The sequence below is a fragment of the Ips typographus genome, linkage group LG16 (assembly GCF_016097725.1).
Source record: "Ips typographus isolate SLU linkage group LG16, UJ_Ityp_2.0, whole genome shotgun sequence".
Classification (NCBI taxonomy): domain Eukaryota; kingdom Metazoa; phylum Arthropoda; class Insecta; order Coleoptera; family Curculionidae; genus Ips; species Ips typographus.
The window spans coordinates 2,181,713-2,200,974 of NC_138437.1; the positions used below are offsets into that span (position 1 = coordinate 2,181,713).

Below are 19,262 nucleotides of genomic sequence, written 5' to 3' on the forward strand. Positions count from 1 at the left end.
AAAGAACATGGTCTGTTTGTAAAAATTATGGCAATATTTGAATATCTTTCTAAGCATAGCAGTAGTCTAATACAGGACGTTGATAGCAACATTGTGGAACAATTCAATAATGTTATTGGTAAATACATTGGAAGAAAACGTGTCAATTTCACAGAAAAACGTCAATATCGTAGCCGATGTTTCACTGCGGCGTTAACATTCAATACCAGAAAGTCCACTTATTATAATTTATACAAATTTTACAATAGAACGAGTCCGCAAATAATTTTTTATCAAAAAAGTTGTCCGGAAGAAATGATGATAAAAATGATGGCCCTTATTGCGAGCACCTGACATGAGCTCAGAAGAATTTGAAAGTGTGAAACAACCATTTTTGCAAGCGCCATTATTCTTGGCAGGAATACGGCCTCAGATAAGGAGGTCAAGCAAGCTTTTTACCTCCCCATCGGTGTAGACCATTAGGCCAGTATCAGTTGCACCCCTACAAAAGCGAATTTTTCGACTTAAGTCGACATTCGCAAGTTAGGGGCTCTTCTGCGCTCTTCTGTCCTCCTGGACGCTTCTTTCTTCATCGGCTTGGTCAATGTCGGAGAAGGTTTGCAAATTAAATGGTAGACTTTCAGGTCGTTACCATTTCATTTACAAACCTTGGAAGGAGTTGAGTTGGGTAGGAAGGAGGTGCAACCAGAGCTTAGTCAGCACTAAGTTAGCTGCGGAGAGGTTTTACCCAGATTTTGAGAAAAAATTCGTCGGGGAAAACGTCTGTCGGAGTTGGTTTTGTCAAGTCGCATCTTCTTTTGAGTGGTTTGGTCCTGGCTTCTTAACCAGGTCCAGGTTCTCCTTTGGTCCACAATTCTTAACCCTTAACTATTTGGGCAAACCATTATCTAAGACAGGTTAGGTAACCTAATTTAAGTCTGACGTCATGGTTTAGACCACAGGTCAAGGAAATTTCTGTGGTTAACTTTGTTTCTAACCTGGTCTGAATAATTTTCTCGAGGAAATTCGCTTATTATTACTGCAGAATATAAACCTTCCATGCAAGCAAACCCGCTCCGAACGACGTAATTTACGGCGCATGTCTGTGTCTTTACTTCGAACTTATCGAGAGAGAGCGCAGTCAGCGCGAAATATTTTGGATATGGCCTCTTAAACGCTTTAAGGGCCGCCAAAGTCAATCACGCCTCATAAAATTATTTTCAAGACAGAAATTTGTTCTTTCTCTGTGGTTCTTTCAATACTAAGAATTCTGGATATTTTTGAAACTCATGTATAATACAGGGTGATTCACAACCTTACGGACACAGAGCAGAGGCGTGTAGAGAACCTCAAAACAAGTCGAGTTGCCGTATAACTTTTTTTCTCAGGTCCATGATTAACGAGATACAGGGTGTTAAAGTTTCAAAAAAATATTGGTGTTTTCTCTTTAATAACTCCTACAGTTACTGTAAATTAAATTAAAGTAAAAAAAATCTTTAAAGTCAACTAGTTGTGGAGAAAAATAAAAATAAAAATAAAAGTTTATAGTAAATCACCCAGAAACCCTACATGAACAGCAAATCTGTCATGTTATCGCAAATAATTCGAAAATGAGGCCAGATACGACAAATCTCCAAGAGATAAAACATTTCCTAAATTGAACAAATTCAAAAGTTGGTTCGATCGAAGTCAGTGGCGCACAATAAAAAGTTTGGGGGGTAAAAAGAGGTATTGTATCTCCGTTAACCATGGGCCTAAGAAAAAAAGTTATACTGCAACTCGACTTGTTTTGAGATCCTCTACACGCCCCTACTCTGTGTCCATAAGGTTATAAATCACCCTGTATAAGCAAAAATGTATATCAGTAGATTAGTGTAATTTGAAGCAACCCCAAACATCTTCGTATGTACAGTCTGATTCTTAAAAGTTGACTTATTTATGTAACAAAGGCAATTCTTACGAATTAACCCACACATACGTTTTTCTGAGATTAATCGATAGTACTAAATAAGTACTAGTACTATTTGTCAACATAACAAGCGACGTTTGACATTAGTCACGAAAAGAGACTGTGTGTGCTCAAAATAGCCTTCTTTGGTCACGTGATGGTCAACAACAAGAGAATCAGACAATAGCTACGTGGTCTCAGAAAACTTTTCGTTACATTACCATCTTATACCACTTTTTTGTTTTTTCTAGATTTATTCCTACATCCACTTTTATATTTAGGCAGAGTGCAGAAAGGAATAGCAAAACTAGCAACATGGTCGTTACTTTACTCAGTACCAGTAACAGAATGTTTATTACTTGACGTTTTATGTCATATGAAACAGTAACATTACAGTCACTCTCTTTTTAACGAAAAGTATAGCTACTTTATTTCAAAAGAAGGCTTATAATTAAGTTAAGATTTGTGTAAAGAAGTGTAAGATTCAGCTTTTTAGAAATATAACTTTCCCTTGCTAGAAAGTTTTTAGTCTTTATTTACTTATACGTCAGTCTGAGGCAGCTAAAAAATTGCTGGTTTGTACAAGGTCCAATTCCATAACATGAAGTGTTATCTTCATCAAAACATACTTCCAGGGATGTAATAACACAGTAGATTATTTCTTTCAGAATTTTGAAAGATTTTCTGCTGTTTGGTTGTATCGATGACGTTTGATGATACTCTCCTACAAAGCAGGGCACTGAAGTTTAACTTGTAATTGAATCTACGAGTTTGTCGGGATTGTTCCGATTCTTTAAAGCAAATGCCAAAACGACTTGTTGGGAGGTCTTGACCACGTTTAAATCTACATATATGAGCCATTAACAGCAAGTTCTCTCAAACCGAGCATTTGAGTATGAAAATAAGTGCAAGAACAAACATAATTCTTAAAGTAGCAGCATAGAATCTACATTTTTTCAGTCAATTTGTTTCTTCCAGTATAATATTAAATGTTTCCTTGGCTACACCCTTAACATTGAATAGAAATACAGAAGTTTTGCATAAATTCAAAAAACCATTATTTACGAATTATTTATAAAAATAAACTTTTGGCAGTATTCAGTCGAGCTGACTTAAAGGTGTGTAACCAAATCGGTTCGAGAAGAGTTCCTGTACCATTCAGAATCACGATTCACTAATATTAGAGTTTTCAAAATTACGCATTAATTGTTTAAACTATTTCCAGAAAATGTTTGCACTGCAGGTCGTTTCTGAGCCTTTAAAGACACTTCAAGGGTCTGTAGAAGCTCAGTTTTTCTATTTTGTTACCAGAGATGGTATAAAGTACCGCAATACATTTTGACATACCGCACCAAAGTGTAATTCAAATACTATTAGCAACAAAAGTTTATAAAGAAAAATAAACAAATAAGTTTGTTAGGCCTACTGAAACAGAAGGAATAAAGTTAGAAAGCCGAAATCAATTACTTACAGAGATAATCTGGAATACTGAAAACATTGAACTAAATTGTTAAATTTTGTGTTATAATTAAAAATTACAAGTGATTTTTTTTTGTAAACTTGTCGTGAGATAATAAATGAAATGTTTTTTGACCTTTTGACAACATTAGTAAAACGCTTTGTTTATTAACAATTTGTTTTATCAAATTCATCAATAATGACATAATAATTTTTAAAACCTTTGAAATTTTTTGGTTTAATTTTTATACAGGGTGGTATGGTATATTACAATTAAATAATAATAAAATTTTATGTTCGGTTCTGACAAACAAAAAATATTTTTTTACAAGTAGAAATAACAGATCAAAATGTATTAAGCTACTCATAATTGCTACCTATAGTTGCTACCTATAGTGCTACCTAACTATTAATTGTTAATTACGTTACTTTTATTAAAAATTACATTATTTTCAGTCAAATTTTGCAAAAAGTTAATTAATAGTAAAACTGTAACTAAAAATTTTTTTACAGTGTTAAGCATGTTATTTTAGCTGTATGGTAGCTTTGGGAAGTCAAAAATCTGTAGACCTATTGGAACTGCACTGCTTCTGGCAACACTGCACTCTGCAGGGAACATCCAATATTCAAAGTTCAAACGGTAAGCGGTTATTGCAGATGAGTACGCCATCTGTCCATACTTATTAAAAATAACCTATAATGAGAGAGAGATTTCTGTGTTGAGGCTATATAGTTAAGCAAGTAATCCTTGTATCTAGTTCTGCAACAATAACTGTTAACAAATGAATGAAATTAATAATTATCCAATAAAATAAAGTACAATTTAGAGTTTAATACGAATAAAAAAAGCGCATAATATCTGAGAAGCAAAATATTACTGATATCATTGTTTGATATTATGTTATAATTTTATTTTTATCGTCCGCCTGTATAATTGAGTGACTATATGAATTGATCTTTAAATTTTAAATTCAAATTGGTAAAAACCATAAAAAAATTAATCAGATCATGAAGTGCTAGATGGCGCTGCGCTTGGTCACAATGTGCACATGACTAGAGATATAGATAAGTATAAACCAATGAAGGTTTTTTGAAAGGCCACGTAATGTTATCAAAATATGCTAATATCGACATAACTCTTCTATACTCTAGAGTAGCGGCTTTCAATTTTCAATTCGTAATCAATTAAGGCCTATACCAAAGATTATAAAAAATAATAATTAATGCAATAATACATGTAACTCGCATGTAGAACATTCTAGAAAAGAATCGCCGTTATCGATAACGTCATATCAGCTACCTATATTTACACGCGTAAAGTATCGATGTGATAATACATCATCCCTATAGCGACGAATCGGTGATGTTGTTATTGATCGACCACATAACCTGACTTTTACCTAGTTTTATTAAATACTTTAATTTTTCCAAATTATTTCCGTTTGACCATAATTAATAACAATGCCGGGCTTCCAAATATACTGGATTAGTTCTTTATTATATATTGTCACCCTTTTTCATACTGGAACTTCAGATGGAAAAGTTCAAAGTGAACAAGCTCAAAATCTTAAGTTGGCACCATGTAGAGCTTGTAAAGTATTGGTGGATTCATTCAATAAGGTAAGTGGTATGCAGCTTATATTAATGACTTTGTTATCTGTTTTAATTTGCAGGGATTGCAAAGAACTGCATCATTTAAATTTGAAGGTGGGGATGCAGATTGGGAAGAGAAAAAGTTGGGTTCATATGCAAATAGTGAAGTTCGCTTTGTGGAAATCCATGAAAAATTGTGCTCTGAGGTAGCTGAAGGAAAAGCCCAGTGTTATCAACTGCTTGAAGAATATGAAGAGGTAATCTACTATTAAGCTAAAAAAATATCATTTAATAAGTTTGTTTTGGGTAGGTTCTAGAAACATGGTGGTCCAAAAAACAAAATGATGAACCAGACCTTTTAAAATATTTATGTATTGATACTGCTAAAGTTTGTTGTCCTGAGTTTCATTATGGAAAAGACTGCACTCCATGCAAAGGTTTCCCTGATAAAATTTGTAATAACAATGGGAAATGTAAAGGATCTAGTACAAGAAAAGGAAATGGAAAGTGCCTTTGTGATAGTGGCTATACTGGAGATTACTGTGATTCATGTACTGAAGGATTCTATCAGTCATATAAAGATGAAAATAAAGTTTTGTGCTCCCCTTGTCATAAAGCTTGCCAGGGTACATGCACCAAATTGGGACCTGATGGTTGTTTGAAATGCAAACCTGGTTATTTAGAACATAAAGACAGAGGCTGTGTGGATATTAATGAATGCTTAATAGGCAAATCACCTTGCTCAAGTAACCAGTTCTGTATTAATACAGATGGGAGTTACAAATGTTTACTCTGTCATTCTTCTTGTCTTGGTTGTACTGGAGATGGTCCAGATGAATGTATTAGTTGTGCTCCAGGTTATGTGTTTAGAAAACAAGACAAGTTTTGTATTAGTAAGTTAAATATTTATGGTAAAGTTTAAAAATACTTATATGATTTTTGTCTTTAGATGTTGGGGAAGAAGAAACAAAAAGACATATGTTTACTACAAGGTACATCACATACTTTGGGCTTTGTGTTTGTACATGTATTATTCTTCAGAAAAATGTCACAATAGCAGCCATCCTAGGACTATGTGTAGCAATATATATTGCCTTATCAGAATATATAGCGAAATCATTTGATTCTCCAGTAGATGATTTAAAAGAGCAATTGACAGAACAGCTCCAGAAAACGTTTGGTACAAGTTAATGTATTTTATAACATATAATAGCTTATTTCTTTAAAATTCGGTTTATATTAGCTATTTTGTCAGATTTTGTGTGTATTGATTCTTGTGACTGCTTGATTTATGTCTGAAACTCTAGGTAGTAAGTTTGCTCTAAAAAATCTTAGAGGTTGATGCGTGTACCTCATAAAGTTTACTTTTGTGATATTTTTTTTTTGTTAAGGATGATGAATAAATATACATTCTTGTTAGTTTGTATTCTTACTTCGTTACTTGAGTATCTACTGCATTAATTTTAATTTTCCGGTTATGGAAGTTGAAAGCATGTATTTGACGACAAAATCAGTACATTAACCAAAAAATCCTTTCAAAGGGCACAAAACCATGTCACATATATTTTCAGTCCTGGAGAAGGCAACCAACAATACATAACGAACATCATCTTATAAGCAACGCTGCAGAAGAATGAACTGGCAATAGTGCCAACAAGAAATCCTGCGGATAGGTTATTGATTCCTCAAGGAACAACGTCATTGGCTGTGGGAGGTCACGTGGTGGAAGTATCGAACACTGAAGTTAATCACAGTGGCGCCAATTTTATATTTTTAGTTTTAACTTTTAAGGGTAAAATGGTATCAACATTATTCAGGGATTTGATTTTGATATTAGTCTGAAACTGATGTAGGCACCAAATCAATTTTAATTCAATAAAAGTTGTCAGAATTTTTAAAGAACTAATTAATCAGGGTTACATTTCTTATGGTGAATGACAATTTAGGGCGACTATACTAACAGTTGAATATCAATTTGTACCTCTTAAATTATTAATGACATAACGAAAGGTCATATAGGAGGTATTTAACAATAAAGACAGATTTTACTAAATTCATGGCTTGAGTCTCCGCCCTTTAAAACTCGATCATTTGTGACCTGGAATATAATTTATTTTCAGAGCTGTCGAACGAATTTAACAAACAATTTTTACTGTTAAACTAGACACATTTTAGTAAAAAATCGAAGAAAGATGCGGGATCAGGTTACAGAAGTTGCAAGTTAAATAAGGAGCATTTAGAAGTAAGCCAAATATAGCTGTTAATAGGACTTGGAAAGAAAAAACCAATTTTAGGTCAAAAGTTTATCATGGAATGGTAAAATAAAAAACACATAACAACCAACTGAAAGTAAAGTGGTATATAACTCGATGTGGCCTAAAACAACGATAATAATAGTTAAAGTTAACATCAGTACTGTTTACACAGTGTTTGCCGGAATTAATAAAGAGATAACTGATGTGTACATAGTTTTATTGCTTTAATGGTGAAATGCAAGTCACTCAATCATGACTGGTTGAGAAACGTGTGTTAAGGCAAACACTGTCCTAATGTAAACCATATTGCAGCTACTATTGGTTAGATTTTAAGTCAAAAGCTGAAATGCATATGATGGTTAGGATCATCAACATTAAACGCTGTACCCGCAGATAAAAATCTTGAACTAATTTCAGATAAAACAATCCGCACGCAATTTCAATTATTGCAAGTAACATTTCTCTCAAATTCCTCTTACCAACTAGTCCAAGACTTTTTGCGTCTACAGCTAATATAAAATAAACAAATTATTATTATACTTCACAGCCGTATTTTTCGTATGTACGATAAGACAACGTTCATAAAATCACTCGCTTTGATGAATATCCTATCAATGTACAGGGTTAAATTGAAGACGGTGATTTGTGTAAACATTTTGTTTGCCTAGCCCTACATCAATTTACTCGATGTACGTTATACCGAAAAAAAGAATGGCTCATTTGTTATTATTTCAAAACAACTACAATACGCAATACTGTGTGGTTCGTAAATAAAAAAATTAGGTGCAAAATGGCAAGCCAAGTGATTGGTTTTACCCGTAGTTTTGGTGTTTATAATCAGTCTTTTGATATTTATTATTCGTTTGATTTGTCTAAATGGTGCTACTACAAAACAATTGTAGGCACCTTATAAACTTTATTATTAAAAGCAAATCCCGAGCTACGAAAAAATTTCCTACGATTTGAATAAAGTCTAAATTATCGTTATGACATAAATATCATTGACATAAGTTAAATGACCGAAATAGGAATAAAATTGACTAGAAATGTCTTTAAAATTCATAAAATACCCCTAAGGTCGTCGTGAAAACAGTGGATCAAGTGTATATGGTGTCCCAAATTTCTGTGGAAGTATGATCTCTATGAATACAATAATGGTCATATTTAGATGTAGTTTAAAGTTTTGAATGTGACAGATAGTATGTAAAATATCACAGTAAAACCAAAACTTACCCTAGACCATCTAAAGGCTAAATAAAGAAGTTGAAAATTTTTTCCAAGGAGATCCATATTGCCATCTGATACAACGTATAGTGTTATCGCTAAGACTTCCATACTTCCAGTCAAAATTGAGACACACCACATTTAAAAGAAATGCGAATGCCTCACCAGCCATAAAATATTGGTTAAAATCCGACAAAGCACCTTACTATTAAAATAAGGAGCAAGCCATTAAGGCTCAAAATATTGAATAAAAAATATAAAAGTTTCTTTGCCTTCTCAATGCACAAATATTGTATAATTGCAGTTATTTTTCTGGCGTTTGTTTGAATATTTTAGTATACAATGTAAATAAATACAACAGCGATTTCCAAGCATATATGGAATGTCAAACAAAGAAGAATAGAAAAGGCAGTTTTTCAAGAATGAAATGATCATTGCATGAATGATAGTTATATCATTTTTAAAAAATTGATAAAGCTTAATCATAATGATTAAGAGATAATAAATAATAATCAGATATGCCTTAAGTCTTGTAGAAACTGTGTGGAAATTCATGTTTTAACCACCAATATTTATATACATCAATATTTCAAAGATATTCTAATATCAACTAAGAGCAATGCAAAAATCGTGATAATGTTCTTGAAGAGGTCTTCCTCACCTTAGCTAAGATCACGTCGATGGTTCAGTTATTTATGTCACATCCTCAATATTTCTGACTTAATATGTTATGAAATTTCTCTGTTCTGTTGTTTTCTCCCAATGATGTAATTTAGCACAATGATACAGTACCCAACCTAGACTAATTTAACTTCAGTCTTTAATCATAATTTAAAAAATACTTGTTTGATACGTAATTAAACTTATTGTATTATTTAAATGAATTTTCTTGCATTCCCACGTTCAGAATTTTATATTCCGGGTTTAATTGTCTAAATGAGTTAATAATTTTAAAGCATTTTTTTTAGAACACTAACCCTTTCTACTACACGAAAGATTAAATTTTCTAAAAAATCGACTTTGTGAACGATTTGAAAATAAAGAGCAAATGACCCACTGTTGTCACATTGACCCTAAAAAAACTAGCATAAATAGCTCCAAATTGAAGTTAATAACTTCTTATACTTCATGATGCTTCCGTTTTATTTTGTCGTAGAAGTCCCCGTTTTTTTAGGTGTTTTAATGCACATTTAGCGGCAGTGCATTTGGCAATGCGATAATTCCGTCCTATTCCCTTAAAGATACCTTTTCCGAACACTTCAACTGTGACGCGAACTCGTCTTCCATCCGCTAATTTCTCCGGTCTACCAAATTTAGCCGTTTCTGGCTCTAACTCTAGCAACTCTCGTATAGGAGACTTAGGGACGCGGGTGGAGAATTGTTCGATTTCCGCCTTCATTATCCGGTAGTACACCCTCCAAACGCAATCTAAAGACATGCCAGAATCCAAGAATATGGCCCCAGCTACTGATTCGAATACGTCACCTAATGCTTTAGGCACCTCCACGTCCTCAACCTATACCAAGAAATAAAATATTACATATTCAATACTTTCAATAATACAAAAGGATTTCTTAAAGGTGATCTGAAAAAGAAAAATAAATCTTACCTCTTCACATTCAGTTTCCACAACCAAATATAGTTCATCCAAAATATTATGGCCGCTCTCTTCTTGCAGCCGAATAAACCTCTCAATTACTTCATTCAATCCTGGTGATAAATGCCTGAAATACTTGTGAAAACCATGCCTAACAGCTAGTGAAGCAAATATTGTGTTATTAACCAAAGCGGACCTTAAGTCCGTCAATGCACCAGGAGAATGCATTCTAGGGTCCTCATACAAATGCCTTGTTATCAAGTAGTCTAGAACAGCGTCCCCCAAAAATTCTAATCTTTGGTAACAATCGGTTAGTTGGTTAGGACTGTATGAAGCGTGAGTCATAGCTTGAAGTAAATAAGATCTGTCCCGAAATTTGTAGTGAATGTGGCGCTCGAAAGCATCATAACCGTCTAGTAGTCTGTCTAGTTCCTGATCTGCATTTGGTATATGTTTGACTAGTGGTGATTTGGGAAGGTAAACTTCTCCATAAGATCCAAACTCATTTTTAGGCAAAACTTTTATTCCAAGCCAGGCCATAAATAGCAATGCGCCTCTAGGGCCGCACTCAATTAAGTAAGCTCCAATTAAGGCTTCAACGCAATCCGCAATGCTTTTATCAGGAATGCTGTGTTGAGTAACTAGGTTGTACGGAATTGTGTGAGGAAAACACTGGCCGCTGCGTTCCCGAACCATAAAACAAATTTCATCTATTGTCATGTTTCTTGTGGCCTCCATGTCTGCTGGAGACCAACAATTAGCAGGAAACTTAGCGTCAATCAACGCGTCCTCCAGTTGTTTCGGAACGTAGAAACATGGAGGCAACCAGTTGTCGTGAGGGTCAAATTTCGTAGCAATCATATACTCTCCCAGTCCTTTTCGTTTACCAAGTTTATACAAATTTAAATTACTAACCTGCTTGGATCGCAAGTGACTCAACTTTCCTTCATGGACGTGTTCATATTTTGAGTATAAGTAGTTAGTAATAGCGTATTTTAAAAACGAATCACCTATAGTTTCTAGGCGTTCCAAGTTAATACCATCATTGGCATTGGACATAGTCAAGGCTTGCAAAAGAACGTTAGGACTCGGACCTGGGTGGGTTTGCAGATCTGGTTGCAAATCAAAACTAAATCCCAGCTGATCAGACGAGTCATCATACTCGTTTAAAAAAACCTCTGTAGGGGCTTCATCCGATTTTCCTAAAGACACATAACCAACATACAAAGCGCTGGTGTCCATATATTTAAATTGTGTTGACAAAATTTCAGCTTCATCTTTACCAGTTTTTTCATCCTTACGAAAAGTTTGATCTGCGTGTATTAATATTCCACTTGAGAGTATATGCTCTTTATTTTTAGAGCACGACTCGTGAAACTTGATCTTCAATTTCTCAGTCTCCTCACTGTTATCATCTACAGTCCAAGCATCATTATCTTCGAAAAGATAAAAACACTCATCTTTAGATCCGTCATCATCGACAGCTTCAGCTTGATGATCCCCAGTAAATTCAATTCGTAGCCCACCCCATTCATGTCCAGAATCTTCAGAATCAGTTCTGGAATTTTCCTCAGAAATATCGGAAAAGTCGTCGTCCCACGAACCATGCGGAAAGCCACTAGTAGGAGAACTATACCGCACAACTGCGGACGAACTACATGCTCCTCCTGCCATTTCATTAGACCAAGTGCCAATCTCCATGCCCCAGTTTTCCTCATGCCCTTCACTGTCTAAGTCACTCTCACTAAACTCACATTCTACCGCTAGATCACTCTCTTCGCAGTTTGATACTACTTCCGTAATTTGCAAAGCGTCTAATTTTTCTTCGGCTTTTTCTTGCAGCAAACGAAGTTCTTCTTGTTTGCGCATTTCATCTTCCTTGGACTTTCTAAGAACGTCGGATAAATTCCAACCGAAGTTTAAGGAGGGCCATTTAAAATCTGAAAATAAATGATGTTGAATGAATAGCCATTATTCAATAAAAAGTATTATTAACCCCTAATGTTTATTAAGCTGATGTTTGGATTCAGATGAAAATAAGTAGATATTTAACTTTAACAACCCATCAAACGTAGATTTACTCAGAACCATTTTGTAGGGTTCAGCAATATTTCTTTCAAATCGTAAGAAATTCTAACGTCTTTAAAGAACCCAGTTATTTTTTTGCTCAAAACGGTCAGTTTCGCACGTGATGCAATAAAACTTATCCGTTGCTTCACCGTTTCATATTTTAGCACAATGAAAAATACGACCCTTTCCAGTCCTCTTTGTTTAAGCTTCTCCCCCATTTGGACGGGTGTGGGAAACCGAATTTTGGACTATAAAATCAAGCTGCGATTTGAAACAAACTCTCTCTAAAACAAGCTCTCAGACTCGTAACAAACTCCAAATCCTTCACTTTGAAAGGTACTCTTGCTATTTGCAACACATCTATAATTTACTCTCTAAAACAAGCTCTCAGACATGTAACAAACCCCAAATCCTTCACTTTGAAAGGTACTCTTGCTATTTGCAACACATCTATAATTTACTCTCTAAAACAAGCTCTCAGACATGTAACAAACCCCAAATCCTTCACTTTGAAAGGTACTCTTGCTATTTGCAACACATCTATAATTTACTCTCTAAAACAAGCTCTCAGACATGTAACAAACCCCAAATCCTTCACTTTGAAAGGTACTCTTGCTATTTGCAACACATCTATAATTTACTCTCTCTAAAACAAGCTCTCAAACCCGTAACAAGTAAGGCTGTCCCAATAACACCCGTATGCACCGTTCGTACATAATCCGGATCAGCAACCTAATCCGGATCAAGTCTTCAATTTCCAATGCACGGTCATGAAATGACGTGGTTGATTCGGATCAAATTAAACGCCCAAGTTTGGCGGTTTAAACCTACTTTTCTAACCTTAAACTCAATGTGTTATTATGATCGGTCTGTTATGAGGTCTGTATAGTCTTGTTTTCATAATTTTGTTTTAAAATATTTTTATTTTGGAATTTTGTGGTTGTAAAAATGGAATTGCCATTAATTGAAATAGAAGATAAAATGTTTCTCTTAAAATCTTAAAAGATAAAAATCTTTTTATCTTTTAAAAATCTTTTAAAAATCTTTTTATCTTTTAAGTATAATTTCGCTGTACCTCTGCACTATATTAAGCAAATGTTCTTTCTCCGCGGGTGTACAATTGGGGGTACGTTGATTTTCAGTTGAGTTCACTTTCGATCTCAAAAACTCGAAGTAGATGAACTGTAAAACTTAAAACAAGGTGAAGCTCAAGATTCGCAACAAAATCGATTTCAAATTTGGTGGCAATGTGACACACAGATGTGTGGGTTAATGGGAGTTTGAAAGGTAAATGCCGTGTTGCCACGTCGGCCCGGTGGTTTAGCTAATCGTGCTACGGAATACCACGGTGCATTGAAATGCAACTTGGATTAGGCAATCCGGAGTAGCTAACTGCGATTAGAGTAGAGTTGCGGTGCATACGGGTGTAAGACAATGTCAAACAGTCAACCAAAACAAACCCCAAATCCTTCACTTTGAAAGGTACTCTTGCTATTTGCAACCTATCTATATTTTACCCTTTCTTACAAACCAATCCAATCCTTCACTTTGAAGGAACTCTTCCTATTGGCGTTTCAAGATACAAGATACTCCCTCTGGTGATCAGTTATGAAAACAGTTTCGGGCATTCCAGCTGTCATTTCTCCGTTTGTTTACTTGATTTTGGCATATTTTGGTTAGGAATTTAGCACAGGTTTCATAAATATGAAGTGACACTGTCATATTATTTATAATGTCAGGTTAGAAACGGGTTGCCCGATTTTAGTTCAAATGGCGCTGCGATCTTAACTTGAAACGCCAATAAGGCAACTTATTTCTGACCCTGCTATGGTTCTAGCAGTTTACTCAGCTACCCTACTCTAGTTTACTTTACCTATTGCTCAAGAATCACTACGTGTAATTAAAGTGTAATATATGTGATACAATTGTGTTGTTAAGGCAATTTGAACCACTTATATTACACTGCTTAGGTATTAATAAAACACATCATGTTTCTTATTGGTTTGCATGGTTGACCTTTTAAAAATACATAATATAATATTACTCTTACCTTCTGGAAGTTCAGTTTTTCCTAATCCAAGATCAATAGCAACCGTAGTCCGAATTTGATCAGCTAATAAAAGAGCATTAATTCGATATAGTATACAAGGAAGGGCTACAGCTTTCCGCCATAAGGAAGCCGGAAATGGATGAATAGAACACAATTCCGGCACCAAAATTTGTTTCTGCTCTAAATTCTCCCTTTTAGCCCTTTTTGTTTCTTCACTGCTCGTTGGCAATGCCACACCCTTCCTGTTTACATATCTAGGAGTCAAAAAGTTTAACCTGGCGGAGGTGTGATCTACGTCCAATAAATACTGATCCAAGTTCTGGATTTGGATTACGTATTTACGGAAATAATACTCTTCAAATGTTTTATACTCTGAGCCCGGAAATGCCGATTTAGGGTTCAAAAATGTGCATATTTCTGCAACGTAAAAGTACTGAGGTTGATCTTGATTACGGTACCAAGGCATCACAACGGCGTCTTTGTATTCATCCAAGTTGAAACTAAAGTTCTTGCGGTCCTCGTCCGGAATTGATTTCGGAACAAACTTTAATTTATCGTAGATCACATCTATGAACGTCCAGTCTACTTTTACACCTTGTTCAGCTAAAAAATATCGAAATACGTTAAAAAAATTGTAATATTCACTAGTTACAAACATACTGTCGATTATCGGTACAATTAAATAGTTTTTCAGCGAATTTTTCGGGCTAAAGAGCATTAAATATTTTTGAAGCCTTAGCACAGTGGTAAAAGTATAATTGACAAACTCCTCGATTTTGATGGTTTGCAATTCATCAATTACAATTTCCTCAGAGCAAAGTACCAACTCCACACTCACTTCGCCTGACCTAGTAAAAATTGGAAAGGCACTAATCTGCAAGAAATTATAAATATAAACTCTTAAGTCATATTTTTTTTATTAACCTTTGGAATTTTTTTGCTAGTCAAAATACCAAATCCTTGAACAAACTCCTCAGGAGGATAAATTTTCCGCCCACGAGTATTCTGTTCTTCTGGTAATGGACAAGTTAGAGTCATTGATATTTTGTACAAGTAGGATGGTTCACCAATTTTAGGATGGCAATCCAGCAAAGCGTTAGCAATTTTTTTGTAATAATATTGCCGCCTTTTTGTTGTCCCTATTAAATCAATACAGTTGTATAAATGTTTTAAAATTATTTTGAAAGTCTAGTACCAGGCCTGGCTTCAGAATTTTCGTCAAATTGCTCATCTAGAACAATATTAGTCCAATCCTCGTCATGAGGAACAAAATTTTCTTTGCTAATTGGTTGAAGCTGATTATCCAGCTCTCCAATTTTATGTAAGTATTGACATAATATAAAAGCAGCAGCTCGCCTTGATAGTAGCGAATTGGGCATTGGAGGACTAGAGATTGTGTATTTAAGGGCACTGTTTATAGGAAGTCTTATTTTGCAGACCCAACCTTCAGGTAATTTTTCTTCATGCCAAATTGGGGTCAATCTGTAGAAATACATTTTGAAGTAATAGTTTTAACATGTTAGAGACTCATAGGATATACCTAGTAAAAGTATCACTGGGTAGTTTGGCACAATATCTATTAATTAAAGCTATAGAATTTGAAAGGGTAACACTAGGAGCACCTTCTTCATTTAAAGGTTGATAAGGCAAACAACAAGATGAGTAATTATCAGCTAACAATTCCTCAGATTTATTGGGCTCCAAACTCTCACATCTTCTTAGTAAAGTATTTTCAACCTGTAATTAACTTTTTATCACATACTTAACCATTCATCATGTCATACTGACCTCATTATACTCAGCCAATTTACTAACAAATTCATCAACCTCACTTTCATTAGGAAATAATATGTAATGAGCTTCTGGAGCCCTAGCACGTGCTTTACTTTGTATATAACTATGAAATGTTTGAGGCAAATCAAATCTAACAACCAAATTACACTTAGGGAGATCACAGCCTTGTTCTAATACCGCAGTTGATACTAGAATATTGCATTCATGACATCTAAACTTCCTTAAAACCTCTTCTTGGGTTTTGTGCTCTTGCTCAGCTTCACGAGGCTCCTTGGCAATATCAGCAATTTTGTCTACAGAAAATAATGCTGACACCCACCAAAAATCATCATCTTCTTGAGAAAGAACCTAAATCAAATATCAACTTATGATATTTTCACCACTCAAAGTCTACTTTAAAAACTCACACAAAGCAATGCAAAAAGTGATTTGGCTTTGTACCTATTATGAACAAAAATAAGGGCGCAGAGTGTGTCATCTGTTTGAGCTTTTTGAGTTAGTCTCTTTATCTTCCCTTTGCCCTTCTTGAAAGGCACTGATTGCGCCTCAACTTCCGGCGACTTTTCCTCTTCCACCTTAGGTTTTTCCCCAGCAGGTTTAAATTGTCTCAACATGTCAATAAATTTTAAAACTTTTGGGGTGGAGTAATTTTTCACTCTGTCCATTTCATTATCACATTGCTCAAACTCATAATCACATAGAGATCTAGTATGGACTAATCTTGTAGAAGTTAAACATAACAATAAGTAGTGTCGCTCATAAGGTGTTTTAACCTGTAGAATACACAACATTTGTACAAAAATATAGTAATTAAGTGAGGATGTGACACCAACATTAAAATTGATGATCATAAATATAATTAAATGCTCAGATCACTTTTTGAGCCCACAAAAATAAGTAAACCAGTAGGATAACATCTGAAGAGAAGTATTGGGAGTGGGCATTAGAATCAATAGAGTTAGAGTTAGTTCCACACTCAAAAATGTGGTGTAAAAGCATGTTTGTGTCTACAATATGTAATGTTTGGTATTATTTTGAAATTTCTTCTGGTAACAAAGTCAAAATAGAATTTAAGAAACCCAAAATACTACTTTTGATGTAGGCAAAACTGGTTGTAGAAAGAAGCTAAATTAAAATTGTTGAATTTGTGACCATCTGACCATTTTGTAAAGGACTTAAATGTCATCAGTACAAAAAAGGTGTATTTTGGCAAAAGTGTTAACCTGAGTTTTAAGCTGTAGTAACATAGGCCATCTTGTTTTATCAGAATGAGTTAAAATGAGATAGACATTGTAAACACTCTAGTAAACACTAGCCTATAGCCAAAATATGTCTAAAGTAAAATAGTAAGTTAGCCACCACTTAACAATGCTTTATTTAATGCACCAATCAAGATCATTGCTCTCATAGCAACATAAAGTGAATAGGTCTATACTCAAAAATGTTAATTAAAAATAAAAAACAGATAATAAAAAAAATTCACTCAGGCACTTATCTTTTGGAAGAGAAACATAATAAAAAAATTCAAATTATAGAGAAAATTTGTCTTAATTTGAAGACAATTTTTGACAATCAAAATATACACCTGTGACACTAATATAAAATTATAATTCTTAGGTCTCTTACCTTCAACTTTTCAATTTTGGAGAGTATATTCAATGCAGCCTTATCAGCACACCAAGGGCCCATATCATTCAATATATCCACATAATTATCTAACAAAGTTAATGGCATATCTTTTGGATCTGGAATATCTTTAAATTCATCTAGGAACTCCTGATCATAAATTTCACTAGGGTCATATCTATGCTCAGTCAAAAATCCCTTACACTGGTCAATTAAAATTAAAAGATTTTCTTGTAAAGTGAAAGACACTGGTTTTGGACAGGTTATTAAGTACTCCTTTGGATGACAAGACAGGCGTATTAATGTAACTATTTCACTAGAAGTATCTACTTGTGAATGTAATAATTTTTCTAACCTTCTTAGCTCTGCTTCTAGTCTATCAGACTGCAAATCAGTACCTAACATTCCTGTTGTCAAGCCAACTATTCTAGGCTTATCTCTATCATGTAATTGTTCATATTTGCTCATTATTTCTCTTACTTTATTCTGTCTAATACCATAAAGACAATTGTCAATAACTAATAAGTTATACCTTTTGAGATCTAATAAGGGATGAATGTTAGCACATAATTCTGCAGTGGTAACAATAACATTATTGTCATGAGCTAATTCATCATTGTAGTCTTCTGGTTCCACAAAACTAACCACTTTTAAGTCTGTAAGGTACTGAACATGTGATGCTAAAACACTCACATTCTGAAGGTCCAAAATAAGTAAAGCTTTCTTATGGGGCTCTCCTCTCATCTCCCAAGAGTACTCTTGCAAAAGCTTCACCAAGAGGAAAGCTTTAGATGAACTTGTACTAGAACATACTATAGTGTTTCTTTTTATAGCAGAATCTAGGAGTTCTACTTGGTATTCTCTAGGTGTGAACGTGTGAGTGTATACATTTTCATTCACATAACACCCCATTTTTGAGTTTTATTAAGGCAACAGTAGGGGCAAAAGTTTATTACACTACTAATGTTAATTACCATGAACAGGATTTTGCTGATAGCACCAAAATAACCAGTACAAAATTTCCTATATTTTCCTATGGTTTGTGTATTTACTTTAGTAGGACTTCCGGGTTTATTTTTTGGTATTAAAAAAACTGAAAAATGTTATAATAAACCGCCGTTGGATTGTATTTGTTTGACAAATAAATAATGATTGACATTGACAATTATGACGTTTGACGCAACCAATTTTTAAAAGAAGAAGTGATGAAAGGAAGAGGAGTTTAGACTTCCACAACCAAATACATTAGAGATTATATACCGTTAATTTAGTTCGAAAAAGGTGACCGATAAAAACTATTGATCAAACATTTCGGTGTGCGCATGCGCTGCGGTAATTTGGTCGTATCTTTACAGTTTTTCCGACATGTAATTTGGACCAGCACGTGACAACATTAATAGATTTTATTATTAACTAATTATTTTGATTTGTGAATAGTGGGCTGATTATCATCACTGATTTTCTGACAGTTTTCGGCCGCCATACTGATTTTTGTCCCCCTCTTTGATTGCTATTGCTCCTTCCTGCTATATTTCTTTATTCAATGTGTATGTCGGTCTCATGACTCCAATAAATCTAAAAAGAAGAGGAAAAGAAGAACACACAATTTGTCTTAAAAGTTCCATGCCGATGCCAAGAATGACACATGACATTGATATATTGGGGTGA

The 19,262-nt window shown here is 34.4% G+C and overlaps 2 protein-coding genes across 3 annotated transcripts; one reads left to right on the forward strand and one right to left on the reverse strand.

Annotated features, from left to right (window-relative positions):
• Nucleotides 1–4,538: 4,538 nt before the first annotated feature.
• Nucleotides 4,539–6,398, forward strand: Creld (Cysteine rich with EGF like domains). The gene is made up of 4 exons (XM_081994438.1): nt 4,539–5,005; nt 5,059–5,235; nt 5,289–5,871; nt 5,928–6,398. Exons 1-4 carry the CDS (start codon nt 4,847–4,849, stop codon nt 6,167–6,169), a joined length of 1,161 nt encoding a protein of 386 aa, XP_081850564.1. The 5' UTR covers nt 4,539–4,846; the 3' UTR covers nt 6,170–6,398.
• Nucleotides 6,399–7,266: 868 nt separating this feature from the next.
• Dcr-1 (Endoribonuclease Dcr-1) lies at nt 7,267–18,721 on the reverse strand. Of its 2 annotated transcripts, XM_081994428.1 has the most exons (10): nt 17,595–18,721; nt 16,376–16,741; nt 15,963–16,316; nt 15,715–15,911; nt 15,370–15,656; nt 15,099–15,313; nt 14,835–15,048; nt 14,175–14,777; nt 10,067–11,994; nt 7,267–9,973 (listed from the first exon to the last, which is right to left on the reverse strand). In XM_081994428.1, the coding sequence occupies exons 1-10, from the start codon at nt 18,504–18,506 to the stop codon at nt 9,584–9,586; spliced, it is 5,466 nt and encodes a 1,821-aa protein (XP_081850554.1). In that variant the 5' UTR covers nt 18,507–18,721; the 3' UTR covers nt 7,267–9,583. The 2 variants fall into 2 exon arrangements, with proteins under 2 accessions (XP_081850554.1, XP_081850552.1); XM_081994426.1 differs by having other exon boundaries at nt 14,175–15,048.
• Between the last annotated feature and the right edge of the window lie 541 nt (nt 18,722–19,262).